Raw genomic sequence first — 19,766 nt, 5'->3', positions numbered from 1 at the left:
ATAACACGGTCTAACCCCTCTTCCCAAGGAGATCATCAGTGATGACCCAAGGTTGCTGCTTCCAGACCAAAATTAAGAACAGTACAGAATCCGGGCAGCATTCTACCCTAAAGAATAGGGACTGCTTTCCTCACGGCGATTATTTAGTGCAACCTCTCCGCCCCCACCCCCCACCCCGCGCCAAGGGCAAGTAAGTGACGGTCCACCACTCTCTGTAAAGACTAAGTCACTGCAATGGATGGCGTCCCAAGCAGGGTCCAGGAAGACCAGGGTCAGGCACTCTCCAGCCCATTCAAGGGCACACACAACTGCTCCTGGCCGGACACCAAAGCCCACAGCTTCAGGGGATCAGGCCACATCCCAAGTGCAAACAACGCGGGCAGCCACGGCTCCCCTCTTCTGCTTCACTCGCAGTACCGCGGGAGCTCTGGCCGCACATCGAGGGTTATGTAACACCTATCTGTCACGGTCTGCATGTCCAGGGGACTTGCAAAATAATGGTGGCGAATAACAATTCACGGCGGTACGGTCATCCCACGGAATCTTAAGTGAGAAAGCACAGGTAGACAGATGCAAGTGGCTTCGCGTCCCGGTCACCGCACTTTTCCCCATCCCGGAGAGCGCAGATGCATCCGTGAAATCTCAAACCCGGCACGCAGTTCCGCGAAGCGGGTAGGGAGGACGCCTCCTCGGGCGGGATCGGCACGCAGCTGAGCGGGGTGGGAGGGCGCTGGGCGCGGGGCGGGGCGGCCGGGGCAGGTGCGGGCCTGGGGCGGCGGCGGCGCGGCGGGTGCGCGGAGGCCCGGGCGGCGGCGGCGGGCAGCCCGCCGGGCGAGGGGAGTTCCCGCAGCCCGCCCCTGCGCCCGCCCCTCGCGGCCCGCGGCTCCTCCTCGCCGCCGCGCCGCGCCTCGCCTCGCCATGGTGGAGCGCGGAGACGCGGCGCCGCTGCTGCGCTGGGCCGAGGGCCCCGCCGTCTCCCCGCCGCGGGCCCCAGTCCCGCAGGCTGGAGGCCGGGGATGGGGCGGCGGTGGGGGCGGCTGGGCGGCCGCGGAGCCTCCGAGGAGGCGGGAGCCCGAGGAGCTGCGGCAACCGGGGCGCCTCGAGCTGGGAGACGTGGAGGAGGACCAGGTGGTGGCCGTGTTCGTGGTCACCTTCGATCCCCGCTCGGGTGAGAGCCGCCCCGGGACCGGGGCGAGGGTCGCCCCCCAACCGGGCTTCGGGGACGGCGGGGGAGGGGCTCGCTGCGCGCGCACCCGCACACCTGCACCCCTCTCCCCGCCGGCTGGGGGCCCCCCCGGGCGGGCAGGGGGTGCCTCAGCGGGTTGGGGGCGTGGGGCTTTGTTCCCTGCGCCCCCGGGCCCCCCTCTCCCGTTCCGTCCCGCTGCCTCCCGGCGGGTCCCCAGCCGGCGCCCCAGTCCCCACAGTCCTGTTTGGACTTCTGTGGTGATAGAGGATCCTGTTCGTGGCCACGGGCACGCTAGCTTTTGTTTTCTTTTCGGGCTTGGCTAATCGGTTTCTCCTGTGAAGAGGAGGACCGCCCCTCCACCCCTCCAGGTGAACTCCTTCGGAAACAGATCGTCCTAAGCCTCCAGGTTCTCTGCTTCCCGCCCTCGCTCCCCATCCCTCTCCGCCTGGTAACTTTGTGAGCGCCCAAGTTCAGTCTCTCTGACGGCATTATTTTGAGGAATTAACGCCTGGAGTATTAAGGGATGGCACGGAGGGATTAAGCTGGGGACGGATTAAAAGAGAAACCTCCTCGGTAGGCTCTTTGCGGGTGTGTTTGGAGAGTTAAAGGGTGATCTCGCATAATCTTTAGCCTAACCATCCGGTAAGGAAGTGTGCATTTTACTGGTGAGCGAATTCCTGGGGTTCAAAAGTGAAGGCGTTAAGTTGTTGTTCAGTCGCTAATACCTCCCTCGGAGAGCCTCAGGTGGTCGGAGAAGGGTTCGGCTCTCAGGAGTGGAGGGAGGAGAGCTCATGGTTCTGAAAAGTGTTAGTCGCTCAGTCGTGTAGGGTTAGTCTCAACCCCACGGACCTGAACCTGCCAGGCTCCTCTGTCCATGGAATTGGGGTTAAGAAACCCAGATGGGTCTTTTTGTTCTCAGTCCACTGAAGTTGCTGGAATGTGGAGTGTCTAATTATGTGGAGTGTCAGCTTTTTTCTCTAGGTCCCTACCTGGTCCTCCAAGGATGAACTGTAGAAACCTTTCTGAAAAACATGAAAGGGTGCGATGGAATGAAAGGGAAAGGAAAAGCGGTGAGGATCTTGGGATGTCAGAAGATGGGCAGGATTAGAACCCAGCAAGGCCCAGGAGGAAATAGGAACAGCTGTGGGGAGACTAGAGCTTTCTGACTCCTGGCGATTCCTTGGCCCCTTCCCTATGGCTTTCAAACTTTTTTGACTGTGACCCAACATATGAAATTCATTGTACATACCAATCAGTTTGCTCCATACATACATATGTAACTGAAATTAAAGTTTCATGAAATAGAACTAATCCCTTTCACATGTAGTACATACTGTCATTTTCTATTTTTTGTTTTTTAATGCTCATCGCATAGGCTGCTTAACTGACATATGGTTGGGACTCCCAGACAGGAAAACTGTTCTTTTTTGACCGAAGTAACCTTTATCGCTAGAGAAAAACATACTATTTTGTAACTCATAATATTCCTTATTCCTTCTGTACATAGATGTGCACATGAAATTCTTTCTGAAAAGTGTTTAAGAGTAACTAGAAGAAATGGAGAGGGAGCATTCACAGGATCTGATTTAGCAGTGGTTGCACTGGGGGTAGAGACAGAGGGGTAGAGGAGGAGGAAAAAAAAAAAAACAACTGGGCTGACCACAGGTGGAGTTAATAATACCGAAAAGTACTTCAGAGCTGGGCCCCTCCCCCTGCCTTGTTAGTCACAGCTGGTGCGCATGGTTTTGTGGGTATGTGTTTAAGTATTTGTGTGTGGAGACACATGTACACGAGTGTGTATTTGTAATGGCTTTCAGATTGAGATTAGTGTGGAAAGAAGGGATGTAACAGGCATTTGGACACTTGCTTTGTGTAGGTGTTTTACCATAATGGTGTTTCACTTAATTCTCACCACCGTTCTAATTGGATGATCATTTATACCCCATTTTATACATGAGCAAACAGAACAAAGATGATTAAGTAATTTGGAAATATTAACTAGCTGTGGCTGTGAGTCTGGTTGTCTTTCAAGTATATTCAACATGACCTGAACATCTGCCCTCCTAACTTTTCATGTTAACTGTGTGCAGAGAGGGGAAAGGATGGGAGAAAGTGGGGTGGGCAGGAGACAGAGTGTGTTTTTAATTATGAGTGATACTTTTGTTTTTGTTTTTTTTTGGAAAGCTGCTGTTTCCTGCTCATAATTCTCTTTCATCATTATCCTAGTTCCGAATGGCACTTTACATTCTGAAAAAAAAAAAAAATTCTGATAGTATCTGTATTGAGTAAAAATTGTGTGATGAAGCACCTAAAAGTAAAAGATGGGATGAATGAATGAATGAATGCTCCTGGGGTTCCCAGGGCCACAAAGGTCAACACTGGGACGAGGGCCTCAGAGAGCCTGTCCCTTGTGTGAGGGCTGGGGGAGTCTCAGGATGCAGAGGTGACACATAGGCCCTCAGATACCCAGGGAGGTATCAGATACCCAGGCAGACGTCACTGGGGCCAGGCTTCTGTCTCCCAGTTTCAGTTGAGTGTCTCAACCTTTATCCTGCTATGGAGGCAGGTCTGCTCTGTGTTGCTGTTTAATCTTGGTCCACCAAGACTTGTGCCTTCCTAAACCTATGATAGCCAAAGTAGTAAAGTGAATACTGGCTTCTTTACCCAAATCAGATCGTATCACAGAAGTTCTTACATAGGAGACACTGTCGTCTCTGTGACTGCCCATCTGCGCCCCACGTCTCCCACTGTGTCCTCCGCGTCCTCCCCTCGGAGCTTTCTCCCTTCTCCCCAAACCTCCCCAGGCGCTTACTGCCCAGGCCGTGGGTATTTCATTCATCTTCCCTCCTGGTGCAGGCAACAACACATTGGTGTGTGAGCCTGCGAGAGTACAAGAAGGGATGGGGAGGAGAGAATCCACCCCTGTGGGTCACCTGTCAGGGCGTGAGTGGTCTGTGTGCTGAAAGGGAATGAAACGGAGGAGTGGACCCTTGTTACACGCGTATGCGCGTGCGCACACACACACACACACTTGGACAGGTGAGAGGGAGAAGTGGACCTGGTTACACACACACACTTGAACAGGGAATGTTCAATGATTCTCAGACTGCTATATGGGAATAAGAGAGTATATACTTTTGGATACAGGTTTGGGGTTGAGCATCTGTAGGAAGAATCAGAGAAGACTGTAGGGGCATAAAGAATGTTTTTTTCATTGGAGCTACGGTTTGAAGATTATGGTTGTTGGCTCCGTAGATGATGTGAGGACCAGGGCTTCAGGGTCAAGAGAGGTACAGGCTCCTTCTCTCTGACACGCACTCTCGCTCTGTCCTCTCTGTCTCTCTCTCACACACTCACTCGCTGACACACTCAGTCTTTATCTGGAGCAGGGAGTCCCTGGGATGTGGTGGTGCCGGCCATCTGGGCTACAAAGCTGCTATTGAAAGCAGGCCCAGATGCTGACTCTACGAGCCGGGTGGGAGAGATTGGCGGCCAGAATATTGCTTTTTTATTGTGTCCAACCCATCATTTAGAGCTTTGACTCTGTTCTTTGGGTCTCTAGGAACTAAATTTTCTTCCTCTGCCTAATTAAGGGAAAAGGTAATACCATGCTTGAAAATCAGCCTCCCCCCTCCCCAACCCCCTCTATGAAAGTGACATAGCGTCTCACCGTGCAACTGAGGGCCTGTGTATGGGCCTGAGGCAGGTAGAGCTTTGAACCTATGATGGATGATACCTGTGATTCAGCCTTGCTGGACTGTTTGTTTATAAGAGATCCACTTTCAACCGCTCCATTTTCCTCAGAGTTATTTTGTGGGTGTCTGGGGAGAACTGTGTGTGTGTGTTTATGTGGGGATGACTGAGGGGTGGGACACCTGCCGCGGTTTATAGGATGTCTCTTTTTCCTTTGTTCTTCCTGATTAGGGATGAATTACCTGTTCCTCCCTCAACCTCTAGCCAGTGCCTCAGTTACATCTGAACCCCTTATTTAATTTAGTGCATGCTTCAAATGACTATAATATTAAAATCACTCACATGCACAAGTTTTAACCTCCATACATTCTCCTTACAGTCAACAAAACACAAGCTATTTTCTTTTTAACAACAGTGACACGGAGGCCCAGGGAGGCAGGGCCAGGTGTGGTATCTGAGGCATAACTTGGAGGACTGCCCAGGTCATCTGACTCGTGCAAATAATAAATGGCTCCAGCCACTGGTGGGAAAGTGACAGAGGAGAATGAGAGTGGAAAATTTGGAGTGTAGTTTTGAAGCAGGAAGAGCAGTCTTAGGGATGGCCAGCTCATAGAGGCCAAGAGAAGGCTGGTTCTGATAGCCAAGGCAAGCAAGCCTCTTCAAGTGATGTAATTCGGCCATGGCTTTTCTCTGTACTTTCAGTCAGAAGTCGGTGGATTACAACTGGTGGATTTCTTTAGTTCCCATGTTGGCAGACTCTTTCCCAGGCTGTTGGTGATTCACCTACTTGCGGTTTTCAGGGAGAAGTCAGTTGTTGACCATCTGCTGTGACTTCTGTTTCTTCTCTTGAAAGCTGATGGAGACTCGAGTAGGAGGGGAAGTCATAACACCCACCGCTTACCGAATGCCCACCATGGACCAGGAATTATCCAATCCCTTACAGCATTCGCAGTCATGAGGCAGACAGGCACGGGGCCGTGAAGGCATCTTAAGTCACAGAGCAGAGGTGGGGGCAGAACCCAGAGGCAGGCTGGCTCTGCCTGCATCCAATGTCTGTGGTCCTTCCCACGTCACACCACACCACTGCCTGGTGCAAAATGATACGGCGTCCGTGAAATGGAAAGTTTCTTCCATGTAAAATTAATGCATTGGAATTCAGCCATGGATTGGCATATGGCTGACTTGAAATCACCGGGATTAATTTCTTCCTGCCTCAGGTTTCTTTATCCTGACCCTTTCTTCCTTGGCTTTGGATAGACTCTCATCCTAGGTGATGTTACGACAATTCAAAGCTATGTAAGACCTAGTCGAATGATATGGGCTGTTGACATCCCTGGTGTTAGAATCTGAACCGTGTAAGCTTCTGAGGTTTCTTCCATTTGGGGTTGGAGGCCTACTGCAGAAGTGGGGACCACGAGCACTCCTGGATTCTTGCCTTTTTTCATGAGACAGGATTCCTTTGTACCTCTGGACTGGAATGAGGGCCTGTATGTCTGCTGATGGGTGGAACCTGAAGGAAAGACTGAAAATCAAAGCACATTTCTTCTGAGAGGAGAACTGGTACATAGCTCCCTACTTGAGGTCAAAGGAGTGGTAACAGGACCTTTGCATCAGTCGCTGATTATGAAATCAAGACCTCAGGAGGAAATTGTTGGTTGGGAACCGCCTAGCAAGGAAGGAGAAAAGGAGGAAGGAAAGTCACATATTTCCCGTTAGAAAGAGATTATTTTGGTTCAAGACCATTGCTTTCTCCGCTTTCGGTTTTCTGAGATCAGCTTTCTCGCAGGCATCAACAGTGGCAGCTGACATTCTCTTCTCTCTGGAGAAATGATGGTTGATGAAGTCCAAATATGCTGGGGCGAGGGGTGGTCATTCCACATTTTGACTGAAAGAGAAGATAGAGGCAGCCCTGTATGGAGGAGATAAGACAGAGTACATCTCACCTAGCACAGGAGCTTATGAAACATCAACCCTGGGAGGCCCTGGCCCACCAGGCCATGGGGTTCAGACCGTCTCTACATCCACAACCAGGCTCAGCATTGTCCTCTAGCTTCCCTGGGTTCAGTGAGCTGCCAACTCAGTAATCTGTTAGTGCAAGTTCCTTTGCCCCAGCCCAGCATCTGGCTCCAGGCTGCCAAGTTATGTTCCACCAATATTTATTGAATGACTGGCTGAAGGCACACAAAGCAGATTGCCACGTCTGTTCTTCGTGCTGTCATGTCCATCCCTCCACATAAGTTGTCTTAGCAGCGGGAGGCTAGGCAGGGCCCGTGCGTACCTGTGATGGGCCCAAGGCAGGGGGAGACTTGGAGATGGAAGGAGAGCAAGCTGGGAAACAAGGCACCTGTCTTGTTGATCGCCCCCTCTCTTTAATTGCTTACCCCTGGGATCAGCCCTCCTGTTCAATCCTGCCGGGCCTCAGCTCCCTGGCTGGGTTCCTGAAGTGGGAGATTTGGAAAACGGAATGGCTTTGCACGTGAGGGCTGAGCCTGCGGTAGGTAGCATTCTGTGTGAGGTTTTTCTGGCCCTACATGGCTCACCACAAGGATTGTTATTTTTGCAAAATCACTTTCCTTTAAGCCTGTACAAGTTTCTTATATAAACGGGCTTCTAATTTTTGAGCATCGTGTTTTCTTTCTGTTAAAGAATGACCTTTAGCCATCATGCTGCTTCATCCCCCTAAATATAGCACATTGTCTCAATTATTTTTTGCTTTTGCAAAGTCCTTTATGCTTAGCTTATGGTTTTTCCCAACTCTGTTATTTCAGTTATGTTCCTTAATTCATAGGATACATTTTTTAATTTTTCTTTTATCCTGGGATATAGTTGATTTGCAGTGTTGTTAGTTTCAAATGTACAGCAAAGTGCTTCTGTTATGCATAAACATATATCCATTCTTTTTCAGATTCTTTCCTCATAGAGGTTATTATAGAGTATTGAGTTCCCTGCACTGTACAGTAGGTCCTTGTTGATTGTTTTATACATAGTAGTTTGTGTATGTTAATCAGTTCAGTCGCTCAGTTGTGTCCGACTCTTTGCGACCCCATGAATAGCAGCACGCCAGGCCTCCCTGTCCATCACCAACTCCTGGAGTTCACCCAGACTCACATTCGTCGAGTCAGTGATGCCATCCAGCCATCTCATCCTCTGTCGTCCCCTTCTCCTCCTGCCCCCAATCCCTCCAGCATCAGAGTCTTTTCAATGAGTCAACTCTTCACATGAGGTGGCCAAAGTACTGGAGTTTCAGCTTTAGCATCATTCCCTCCAAAGAAATCCCAGGGCTGATCTCCTTCAGAATGGACTGGTTGGATCTCCTTGCAGTCCAAGGGACTCTCAAGAGTCTTCTCCAACACCACAGTTCAAAGCCATCAATTCTTCGGTGCTCAGCTTTCTTCACAGTCCAACTCACATCCATACATACATGACCACTGGAAAAACCATAGCCTTGACTAGATGGACCTTTGTTGGCAAAGTAATGTCTCTGCTTTTGAATATGCTCTCTAGGTTGGTCATAACTTTCCTTCCAAGGAGTAAGCTCTACAGTTAATACCTAATTCCTAATTTATCTCTCCTCCTCACCTTTCCCCTTTGGTACCATAAATTTGTTTTCAAAGCCTGTGAGTTTGTCTCTGTTTTGTAAATAAGTTCGTTTGTTTCATCTTAGATTCCACATATAAATATATGGTATTTGTCTTTCTCTGACTTAATTCACTTGGTATGATAATCTCCTGGTCCTTTCATGTTGCAGCAAATGGCATTATTTCATTCTTTTTCATGACTGCTATTTCATGGTATATATTGATATGTACCATACCTTTAGCCGTTCGTCTGTCAGTGGACATTTAGCTTGTCTTGGCTATTGCAAGTAGGGCTGCAGTGAACACTGGGGTGCATGTATCTTTTCAAATTATAGTTTTCTCCAGATACATGCCCAGAATTGGGATTGCTGGATCATATGGTAGGTCTTTTTTAAGGAACCTCCGTATTGTCCATAATGGGTGTGCCAGTTTACGTTCCTGCCAACAATATAGGAGGCTTCCCTTTTCTCCACACCCTCTCCAGCATTTATTTGTAGACTTTTTCATGTTGGCTATTCTGACTGATGTGAGGTGGTGCCTCACTGTAGTTTTGATATGCATTTCTCTAATGATTAGTGATGTTGAGCATCTTTTTGTGTGCCTTTTGGCCATCTGTAGGTTGTCTTTGAAGACATACATAGTTAGATTTTCCACCCACTTCTTTGGAGAAGGAAATGGAAACCCACTCTACAGTTCTTGCCTGGAAAATCCCATGGACAGAGGAGTCTGCAGGCTACAGTTCACGGGTAGCAAAGAGTTGGACGCGACTGAGCAACTGAGCACCCACTTCTTGATTGGGCTGTTTGTTCTTTAATATTGAGTTGCATGAGCTGTTTGTATATTTTGAAGATTAATTCCTTGTCAGTCACTTTGTTTGCAAATATTTTCTCCCATTGTGTGGGTTCTCTTTTCATTTTGTTTATGATTCCTTTGCTGTGTAAAAGCTTTTTAGGTTTACTTAGGTTCCATTTGTTTATTTTTGTTTTTCGGTACTCTCAGAGGTGGATCCAAAAAGATATTACTGTGATTTATGTCAAAGAGTATTCTGCCTATGTTTTCCTCTAAGAGTTTTACAGTATCTGGCCTTACCTGTAGGTCTTTAACCAATTTTGAGTTTATTTTTGTGTTTGGTGTTAGAGAATATTCTGATTTACATGTAGCTGTCTTTTACATGTAGCTGTCCAGTTTTCCCAACACCACTTATTGAAGAGACTTTTTTCTCCATTGTACATTCTTGCCTTCTTTGTCCTAGATTAATTGACCATAGGCGTGTGGGTTTATTTCTGGGCTTCCCGTTCCATTGATCTATATTTCTACTTTTGTGCCAGTACCATACTGTTTTGATTAGTGTAGCTTTATAGTTTAAAGTCAGGGGGCCAGCTCCATTTTTCTTTCTCAGGATTGTGTATTTTGTGTATTTTAATGTGTATTTTCATACAAATTAAAAAAAAATGTTCTAGTTTGTGGAAGAATGCCATTGGTAATGTGTTACGGATTATATTGACTCTATAGATTGCCTTGTAGTATAAGCATCCTGATAGTGTTGATTCTTCCAATCCAAGAAAATGGTGTATCTTTGCATCTGCTTGTGTTATCTTCAGTTTCTTTTATTAGCATCTTATAGTTTTTAGAGTACAGATCTTTTGCCTCCTTAGGTAGGTTTATTCCTAGGTATTTTATTTTTTTATGCAATTGTAAGTGGAATTGTTTCCTTAATTTCTCTTTCTGATCTTTTGTTGTTAGTGTATAGAAATGCAAGAGATTTCTGTATTAATTTTGTATCTTGTAACCTTCCTGAATTCATTAATGAACTCTAGTAGTTTTCTGGTATTACTAGCATCTTTAGGATCTTCTATGTATGGTATCATGTCATTTGAAAACAGTGACAGTTTAACTTCTTATCCAGTTTGGATTCCTTTTATTTCTTTTTCTCCTGTTTGCCATGGCTAGGACTTGCAAAGCTATGTTGAATTAAAGTGGCAAGAGTAGACATCCATGTCTTGTTCCTGATCTTAGAGGAAATGCTTTCATGTTTTCACCATTGAGTATGACGTTAGCTGTGGATCTGTCATACATGGCCTTTATTATGTTGAGGTACGTTCCCTCTGTGTCCACTTTCTGGAGAGTGTTTGTTTGTTTGTTTGTTGATCATAAATTGGTGTTGAATTTTGTCAAAAGCTTTTTCTGCATCTATTGAGATGATCATATGGTTTTTATTCTTAAGTTTGTTAATATGGTATATCACACTAATTGTTTTATGGATATTGAAAAATCCTTGCATCCTTGGGATAAATCCCACTTGATCATGGTGTATGATCTTTTTAATATATTGTTGGATTTGACTTGCTAGTATTTGGTTGAGGGTTTTTGCATTTGTATTCATCAGTGATGTTAGCCTGTAATTTTCTTTTTTGTGTGTTGGTTTTGTCTGGTTTTGGTATCAGGGTGATGGTGGCCTAATAGAATGAGTTTGGGAGTGTTCCTTCCTCCTCAGTTTTTTGGAAGAGTTTCCTAAGGACAGGTGTTAACTCATCCCTAAATGTGTGATAGAATTCACCTGTGAAGTCATCTAGCCTTGGACTTCTGTTGTTGGAAGTTTTTAAATGACAGTTTCAATTTCAGCACTTGTGATTAGTCTGTTCGTATTTGCCATTTCTTCCTGGTTTGTCCTTGGAAGAACATCTAGTTGTGACTGTGTGTGTGTTGGATGTGGAGTATCTTTTTTGATAGGTTCCAGTCTTTTTTTGTTGATAGTTGTTCAGCAGGTAGTTGTGAGAGGAGGTAAGCTCAAGTCCTTCTACTCTATCTTCTTGTCTCCCTCTCATATGTTGAATTTTTTTACACCTTAGGAAATTTTAAAAACCTGTATGTCCCTCACTTAGGTATATCCTTCACTCCCCGTTTGTTGACATTTTGCCATATTTGCTTTATCCTTGTAAAGTCAGTTCTACCATGATGTGAAATATGCATTTCTAAAAACCACCGTGCTAAGCAAATCCTGCAGTAAAAACCATAGCATTTATGGGGAAGATGGGGTGAGGGGCACAGCATTTAAAAACCTCTTGAGTAACACTTTAAACATAGGAACATAATAAAAAGTGGTAGGACGACTGTACATATATTAAATAGCTAAGAAATACATCACTACTTTAAATATAGCACTCTACTTAAAAAAAAAAAGACGTGTGGTTTGCTTACAAAGGTGGTTGTTGGAAGGGTGGAGTCTGTGAGTTGTTATGAAGCAGTGGAAAAGAGCTTTGTGAAATTGGATGGAAAGTCGTAACACTAGAGGAGGTAAATGTGGCTCAGAACACACATGATGAACCGAGGTAGCAGGCAGGGGTTTGAGTGTTGTGTTGGGATTCATCTTGTATATTTCTGCAGCTGGGTGCAGTTTTCTGTATGCACATTGTAATCCTTGAGATCAAAACCACGTATCAGCACACATGAAATTCTCTGTGATCAACCTGTTAATATGTCACTTGCTTTGGACAAATTCAGCCAGCATTAGAGCAGAACTGAGGATGTATAGATATACTTTTTTCTGAACTGTTTGAAAGTAACTTGCAGGCATCATGGCATTTCATTTCTAAATACTTAAGTATAAATCTCCTAAGAAAAAGGCCATTACCCTGCCTAACCACAATATCGTTTCTACCCCCAGGATAATTAACCTAGGTTAGTTCATTTATTACGGAGAAGGCAATGGCAGCCCACTCCAGTACTCTTGCCTGGAAAATCTCATGGACGGAGGAGCCTGATAGGCTGCAGTCCATGGGGTCTCGAAGAGTCGGACACAACTGAGCGACTTCATTTTCACTTTCACGCACTGGAGAAGGAAATGGCAACCCACTCCAGTGTTCTTGCCTGGAGAATCCCAGGGACAGGGGAGCCTGGTGGGCTGCCGTCTATGGGATCGCACAGAGTTGGACATGACTGAAGCGACTTAGCAGCAGCAGCAGCAGTTCATTTATTAGCTTTTTTAATTAATACATTTTATTTTTAACAGTTTTAGGTTTATTGGAAAATTAAGCAGCAAATACAGAATTTCCATATCATATACCTTCTTCCCTTACCCACCCACCTACATTACCTGTTATTGACATCTTGCATTAGTGTGGCATATTTGATACAATTGTTGAACCAGTATTCATACATTATTATTAACTGAAGTTCATAGTTTCATTAGGGTTCATTCTTTGTGTTGTACTTTCTATGGGTTTTGAAAAATGCACAGTGTTAGGTTATCTACCATAACAGTATCATACGGAATGATTTTGCTGCCCTAAAAATCCTCTATGCTCTGGTTATTCATCCCTGATTACCCCCAGATCTTTTTTTTTTTTTTTTTTTTTACTGTCCGTAGTTTTTCCTTTCCAAAATGTCATATAGTTAGGATTATACAGAATATATCTTTTTTGGATTGGCTTCTTTCATTTAGCGATATGCTTTTAAGAAGTTCCCTCCATGCCTTTGTGTGGCTTGGTGGCTCATTTCCTTTTGTTGTTGAATGGTGTTTTGTTGACTAAGAATCTGCCTGCAATGCAGGAGATCTGGGCTCGATTCCTGGGTTGGGAAGAACCCCTGGAAAGAGGGCATGGCAACCTACTCCAGTATTCTTGCCTGGAGAATCCCCATGGACAGAGGAGCCTGGCGGGCTAAGGTTCATGGGGTCGCAAAGAGTTGGACACGACTGAGTGACTAAGCCCAGCACAGTGTGTTTTATATGGATATCCTACAGTTTTTTAATCCATTCACCTTTTTGAAGGACATTTTGGTTGCTTCCAGTTATAGACAATTGTAAGTAAAGCTGTTGTAAACATCAATGTACAGGCTTTTATGTGGACATAAGTTTTCAACTTGTTGGATAAATATGAAGGAGCATGGTTGCTGGATCGTGTGGTACACATATATTTGATTTTGTAAACTAAACTGTCAAACTGTCATTCTAAGTGGCTGTACCATTTTGCACTCCCACCATCAGTGGATAAGCTTTCCTGTTGATCCACATCCTCGTCAGTATTTGGTGTTTTCAGCGTTTTGGATTTTGACCATTCTGTGTGTGCTTAGTCACTCAGTCCTGTCCAACTCTTTGCAACCCCATGGACGGTAGCCTGTCAGGCTCCTCTGTTCATGGGGATTCTCCAGGCAAGAATACCTGAGTGGATTGCCATTTCCTCCTCCAGGGGATCTTCCCAACCCAGGGATTGAACCCAAGTCTCCTGCATTGCAGGAGGTTTCTTTATAGTCTGAGCCACCAGGGAAGAAGCCCTTGGATTTTGACCATGCTGCTGCTGCTGCTAAGTCGCTTCAGTCATGTCCGACTCTGTGTGACCCCATAGACGGCAGCCCACCAGGCTCCCCTGTCCCTGGGATTCTCCAGGCAAGAATACTGGAGTGGGTTGCCATTTCCTTCTCCAATGCATGAAAGTGAAAAGTGAAAGTGAAGTCGCTCAGTCATGCCTGACTCATAGCGGCCCCATGGACTACAGCCCACCAGGCTCCTCCGTCCATGGGATTTTCTAGGCAAGAGTATTCCAGACCATTCTAATAGGTGTGTAGTACGATCTCATTATTTTAATTGGCAGTTCCTTGATGGCACAGTATCGAGCAGGTTTTCATGTGTGTGTGCCATCTGCGTATCTTCTTTGGTGAGATTCTATTTAGATCTTTTGTCCATTTTTTAAATTGAGTTTTCTTATTGTTGAGTTTTAAGAGTTCTTTGGGTATTTGGATTTAAGCCTTTATCAGATATGTTTTTGCACATATTTTACCCCATCATTAGTTTTTCTTTTTATTCTTTTAATAGCATCTTTCATAGATGAGAAGTTTTTAATTTTAATGAAGTACAACTAATGAATTTTTTTTCATGGATGATGATTTTGATGTTGTATCTAAAAATATTGCTAAACCCAAAGTCACCTAGATTTTTTTCTAATATTCTAGAAGTTTTATAATTTTGCATTTTACATTTAAGCATACTATTCATATTGAGTTAATTGTTGTGTAAAGTCTGTGTCTGGATTCATTTTTTGCATATGAATGTCCAGTTGTTCTAACACCACTTGTTGAAAAGACTGTCTTTTTTCCCATTTATGACCTTAGCTCCTTTGGCAAAGATCAGTTGATTGTATTCATGTGGGTATGTTTTGCGGCTGTCTGTTTTGCTCCATTGATCTATCTGTGCCAGTGCCACACTGTCTGGATTCCTGTCGCTTTATAGTCAGTCTTAGAATCAGGTAGAGTTGGTTCTCTCCAGTATCGTGCTGGCTAATTTCAGCCTTGTGCCTTTCCATGTAAACTTTAGAATTAAAACTTGTCAATATCCACAAATAGCTTACTGGGGTTTTCATTGAGATCACATTGAATCTATTAGCATTAGCAAATGTGAAATTCCCTGTGTGCACATTATTCTCAATATATATCAACTGACACAAATTCAGGAAGCATTGTATCAGAACTTACTAAATGCAGATATAAACTCTCTTCCTCAACCATTTCAAACTAAATGCAGACATGACTTCACTCCTTTCAGAATAAACATCCTGAGAAAAAGGACATTTTTCTACCTAACTACAATATCTAGGACTTCCCTTGTGATTCATTGGATAAGACTTCACCTTCCAGTACAGGGGGTACAGATTCGATCTCTGGTTGGGGAGCTAAGACCATGCATGCTTTGCAGCCAAAAAACCAAAACATAAAACAGAAGCAATATTGTAACATATTCAATAAAGACTTTAAAAACAGTCCCACATTAAAAAAAAAAAAAACTTAAAAAAAACACCACAGTATCATTACCACTAGCTTTTAAAAATCGCGCTTGTCCTCAGTAAAGCTGGGTTTTTGTTTTTTAATGTTCATCCTGTCATATGCTAAGCACTGTGCTCTGCTGGGATATAAAGATAAACAAGCAGAGTTCCTGCCTTTAAGAAGTCCAGTCTCCTGGGGAGACAGACATCTAAGAGAGTGATTGTATTAGGCTGGGATGAGGGCCATAGTAGATTTATCTACTTTCCTTTCATTCAAGGAGTATGTCAGCAGAAATGTTCTTTCTGTGGGATAAAGAACCATTCCCAGAGTGGTGTCCTGGAGTCCACACTCCATTCTGTGATTCAGCCTGACCGTGATGGACCTTCCTTCCCAACCAAGAGGGGCTTGCATCCATCTAGCAGTGAAGGATGCAAATAACAGAGTGTCATTCCCTTCATCTGATTCTTTCAATTTCTGTGCAATGAGGGTTGGCCAGGCACAGAAGAATGAGAAAGAAGCTTTGAGAACTGAGCTGAGGAATTGGGGGCTTTATTCTTCAGATCAGCTGTATTAAGCTGTATAAGGTATATTCCTATATGTATTAACATATATTAAGATATATGTTTGGCCATGAATACCAGAAGTGTGTGTGCTCAGTCGCTCATTCATGTCTGACTTTTTGCCACCCCATGGACTGTAGCCCGCCAGGTTTCTCTGTTCATGGGATTTCCCAGGCAAGAATACTAGAATGGGTTGCCATTTCCTTCTCCAGGGGATCTCCCAACCCAGGGATCGAACCCATGTCTTCTGCATTGGCAGGCAGATTCTTTACCACTGAGCCACCAGGAAAGATGAATACCAGAGACCCAAATTAACAGTGACTTAATCAAGATAAAAGTTTAGCTTTCACTTAACAGGAGATCAGTGGTCCAGGGCTGGAGTGCCGGCTCAGATCCATGGGGTCATCCAGGGACCTAGACTCATGCTGGCTATTGCTCTATCCTCCCTTTCGTGATATGTGGGCTGATGCCCTCACCTGAATAATGCAAAATGGCTTGTCTCTACATCCACATGCCAGGCAATAGGATGGAAGAAGGGGGCAGCATACGCCTTCATTTTAACGCATGCTTTAGAAAGACACACCTAATTTCTGTCCAGATCCCATTAGCCAGAATTTACTTGTGTAGCCATACCTATTTACAAGAAGGTACAGAGAAACAAAGTCATCATTTGGAAGACCATATGCCATGCTAAGAATAAGTTCTATCCCCTATAAGAAAGGTACAGTGATACGTACTAAGGGTCAGCTTGCAGCCCGTTATATACTAGTATTTCTTAAAAAAAAAAAAAAAGCCTTCTATAAGATTGAACCCTTAAGATGCTACTTAAAAATAGGTTTATCAGCAGAATAATTTTGGAACTTTAAGCATGGTATTGATCTCATAGATATTCATAATGCAGAATAACATTTAAGGCTCTGAGAAGTTCTGCAGAACTTGTCTGTTTAAACTTAAACAGAACGTGTCTGTTTAACCTGAAAAATCCCTTTATATATATTTGCTGAAGCCCTAAGCTTTGGGAAACACTGCTTTGGGAATTATTGAAGTTGTTTCTTAGTTTGCAGCAATGCAAACAGTTTTGCAAGACTTTCACTCCCAGGGATTTTGTCAACAGAAAGGTGTGCACATTGTGTCAGTCAAAATCAAGGTTTAGTCAAAGAAACAGAACCACTGGAGATAAATAGAGGGATTTACTGCAGAGACTTGATCTTGTGCATTTGTGGGAGCTGGGTAGATAGTCTGCATAAGGCTACTGTCTTTGTATCTGATTGAGGTCTCTTGAGTAAAGCAGTTAGAAGAAATTTGAAAAGGAGAATAAGCTGGAACTCATGAGAGTGGGTAGGAACGACAAGTCAGTCTGTCATTGCCTCCAGTTCTAATGACGTGGTGTCCTGGCCTGATGATGCTGATGCCCTTCATTGTGGAACTAAGCGCACACCTGGGGTGTGAGTCAGAAGCCGAAAGCGATCTAGGGAAAGAGGATCCATCAGCAGCAGACCTGGTGCCCCCCGCCCCCACCAAAGTGCGATGAGCCTACAAGATAAGCAACAACAGGTATCAGCTTACCTGAAGCTCCCTCACTGACCTTCCCACACAAACATAATATGGCTACTGCTTCACTTCCCCTTCCCAGTCTCAACTGGAAATGTACAAAGAAGGGAATTCTGAGAAATGTGTATTAGCCCAGCTGGGTCATGCGTTACAAAGCTACTGCATGTGCAGTCACCAGATGACAAGTGTGGAATTGTTTACAGCAGTGCTATTTCTAATGGCTTCAAATAAGAAACAAGCTAAGTGTGCATCAACAGTTAAGTAGATATGTAAGTTGTATCACTAGCATAGCATGGAAATAATAAATGAACAAATTATTGCTATATGCATCCCCATGGATGAATCTTGCAAAAAATATGGAGCAAAAAAAAAAAAAAAAGACACGAATACAAATGATGATTCAGTTCAGTTCAGTCGCTCAGTCATGTCCGGCTCTTTGCGACCCCATGAATCGCAGCACGCCAGGCCTCCCTGTCCATCACCAACTCCCAGAGTTCACCCAAATTCATGTGCATCGAGTCGGTGATGCCATCCAGCCATCTCATCCTCTGTCGTCCCCTTCTCCTCCTGCCACCAATCCCTCCCAGCATCAGGGTCTTTTCCAATGAGTCAGCTCTTCGCATGAGGTGGCCAAAGTATTGGAGTTTCAGCCTCAGCATCAGTCCTTCCAATGAACACCCAGGACTGATCTCTTTTAGGATGGATTGGTTGGATCTCCTTGCAGTCCAAGGGACTCACAAGAGTCTTCTCCAACACCACAGTTCAAAAGCATCAATTCTTCGGCACTCAGCTTTCTCCATAGTCTAACTCTCACATCCATACAGGACCACTGGAAAAACCATAGCCTTGACTAGACGGATCTTTGTTGGCAAAGTAATGTCTCTGCTTTTTAATATGCTATGTAGGTTGGTCATTTTGTGATCCACACAGTCAAAGGCTTTGGCATAGTCAATAAAGCAGAAATAGATGTTTTTCTGGAACTCTCTTGCTTTTTCCATGATCCAGCAGATGTTGGCAATTTGATCTCTGGTTCCTCTGCCTCTTCTAAAACCAGCTTGAACATCTGGAAGTTCATGGTTCATGTATTGCTGAAGCCTGGCTTGGAGAATTTTAAGCATTACTTTACTAGTGTGTGAGATGAGTGCAATTGTGCGGTAGTTTGAGCATTCTTTGGCATTGCCTTTCTTTGGGATTGGAATGAAAACTGACTTTTTCCAGTCCTGTAGCCATTGCTGAGTTTTCCAAATTTGCTGGCATATTGAATGCAACACTTTCACAGCATCATCTTTTAGGATTCAAAATAGCTCAACTGGAATTCCATCACCTCCACTAGCTTTGTTCATAGTGATGCTTTCTAAGGTCCACCTGACTTTACATTCCAGGATGTCTGGCTCAAAGTGAGTGATCATACCATTGTGATTTTCTGGATTGTGAATATCTTTTTTGTACAGTTCTTCTCTGTATTCTTGCCACTTGTTCTTAATATCTTCTGCTTCTGTTAGGTCCATACCATTTCTGTCCTTTATTGAGCCCATCTTTGCATGAAATGTTCCTTTGGTATCTCTAATTTTCTTGAAGAGATCTCTAGTCTTTCCCATTCTGTTGTTTTCCTCTATTTCTTTGCATTGATCGCTGAGGAAGGCTGTCTTATCTCTCCTTGCTATTCTTTGGAACTCTGCATTCAGATGCTTGTATCTTTCCTCTTCTCCTTTGCTTTTCGCTTCTCTTCTTTTCACAGCTATTTGTAAGGCCTCCCCAGACAGCCATTTTGCTTTTTTGCATTTCTTTTCCATGGGGATGGTCTTGATCCCTCCTGTACAGTGTCACAAACCTCTTTCCATAGTTCATCAGGGACTCCGTCTATCAGATCTAATCCCTTAAACCTATTTCTCACTTCCACTGTATAATCATAAGGGATTTGATTTAGGTCATACCTGAATGGTCTAGTGGTTTTCCCTACTTTCTTCAGTTTAAGTCTGAATTTTGCAATAAGGAGTTCATAATCTGAGCCAGTCAGCTCTCAAAATGCAAATGATGATTGCATTTATGTAAATTTCAAAAAGAGCAAAGCTCATTTGTGGTGTTAGAAGTCAGGATAATAATTAGCCTTGAGAGAGGGTTAGTGACTCGGATGGGTTTCTGCTGTGCTGATAACATCCTGCTTCTTGGTCTGGGTTCTTCTCACCCAGGTATGTTCATGCTGGGAAAACTCAATGTGCCACATGGTTCTGATCTGTGCACTTTTCTAAACTTATCCTTCAGCACAACGTCTAGGTGCATTAACGTTTTAACAAGTCACTGAGTGCTCGTGGACATGCTGGATTAAAGGAAGGGAATTAAGTTAGAGTGAGTTGAACCCTCGTATGGAGTGGCACGGGGGCACGGAACGAGGCAGCCAATACTAGAAGAAGCAGATAAGTGAGAGGACAGAGTCTACTAGAGGGT

The 19,766-nt window shown here is 44.5% G+C and overlaps 1 protein-coding gene across 2 annotated transcripts in view; it reads left to right on the top strand.

Annotated features, from left to right (window-relative positions):
• The first annotated feature begins 502 nt into the window (after nucleotides 1-502).
• DENND11 (DENN domain containing 11) overlaps nucleotides 503-19,766 on the top strand; it is a 52,022-nt gene continuing 32,758 nt past the window's right edge. The window contains exon 1 of one of the 2 annotated variants that reach the window (XM_061414939.1): nucleotides 503-672. Coding sequence is in view for 1 of the 2 variants with exons in the window: in XM_061414938.1 (XP_061270922.1) it covers nucleotides 919-1,168 (250 nt within the window). In the remaining variant the exon portion in view is untranslated. Of the gene's footprint in view, nucleotides 673-849; nucleotides 1,169-19,766 lie in introns of those variants that run through there. The other variant, XM_061414938.1, reaches the window with a different exon arrangement.

The sequence above is a fragment of the Bos javanicus genome, chromosome 4 (genome assembly GCF_032452875.1).
Source record: "Bos javanicus breed banteng chromosome 4, ARS-OSU_banteng_1.0, whole genome shotgun sequence".
NCBI classification, from domain to species: Eukaryota; Metazoa; Chordata; class Mammalia; order Artiodactyla; family Bovidae; genus Bos; species Bos javanicus.
This window is presented reverse-complemented; position numbering and strand designations above follow the sequence as displayed.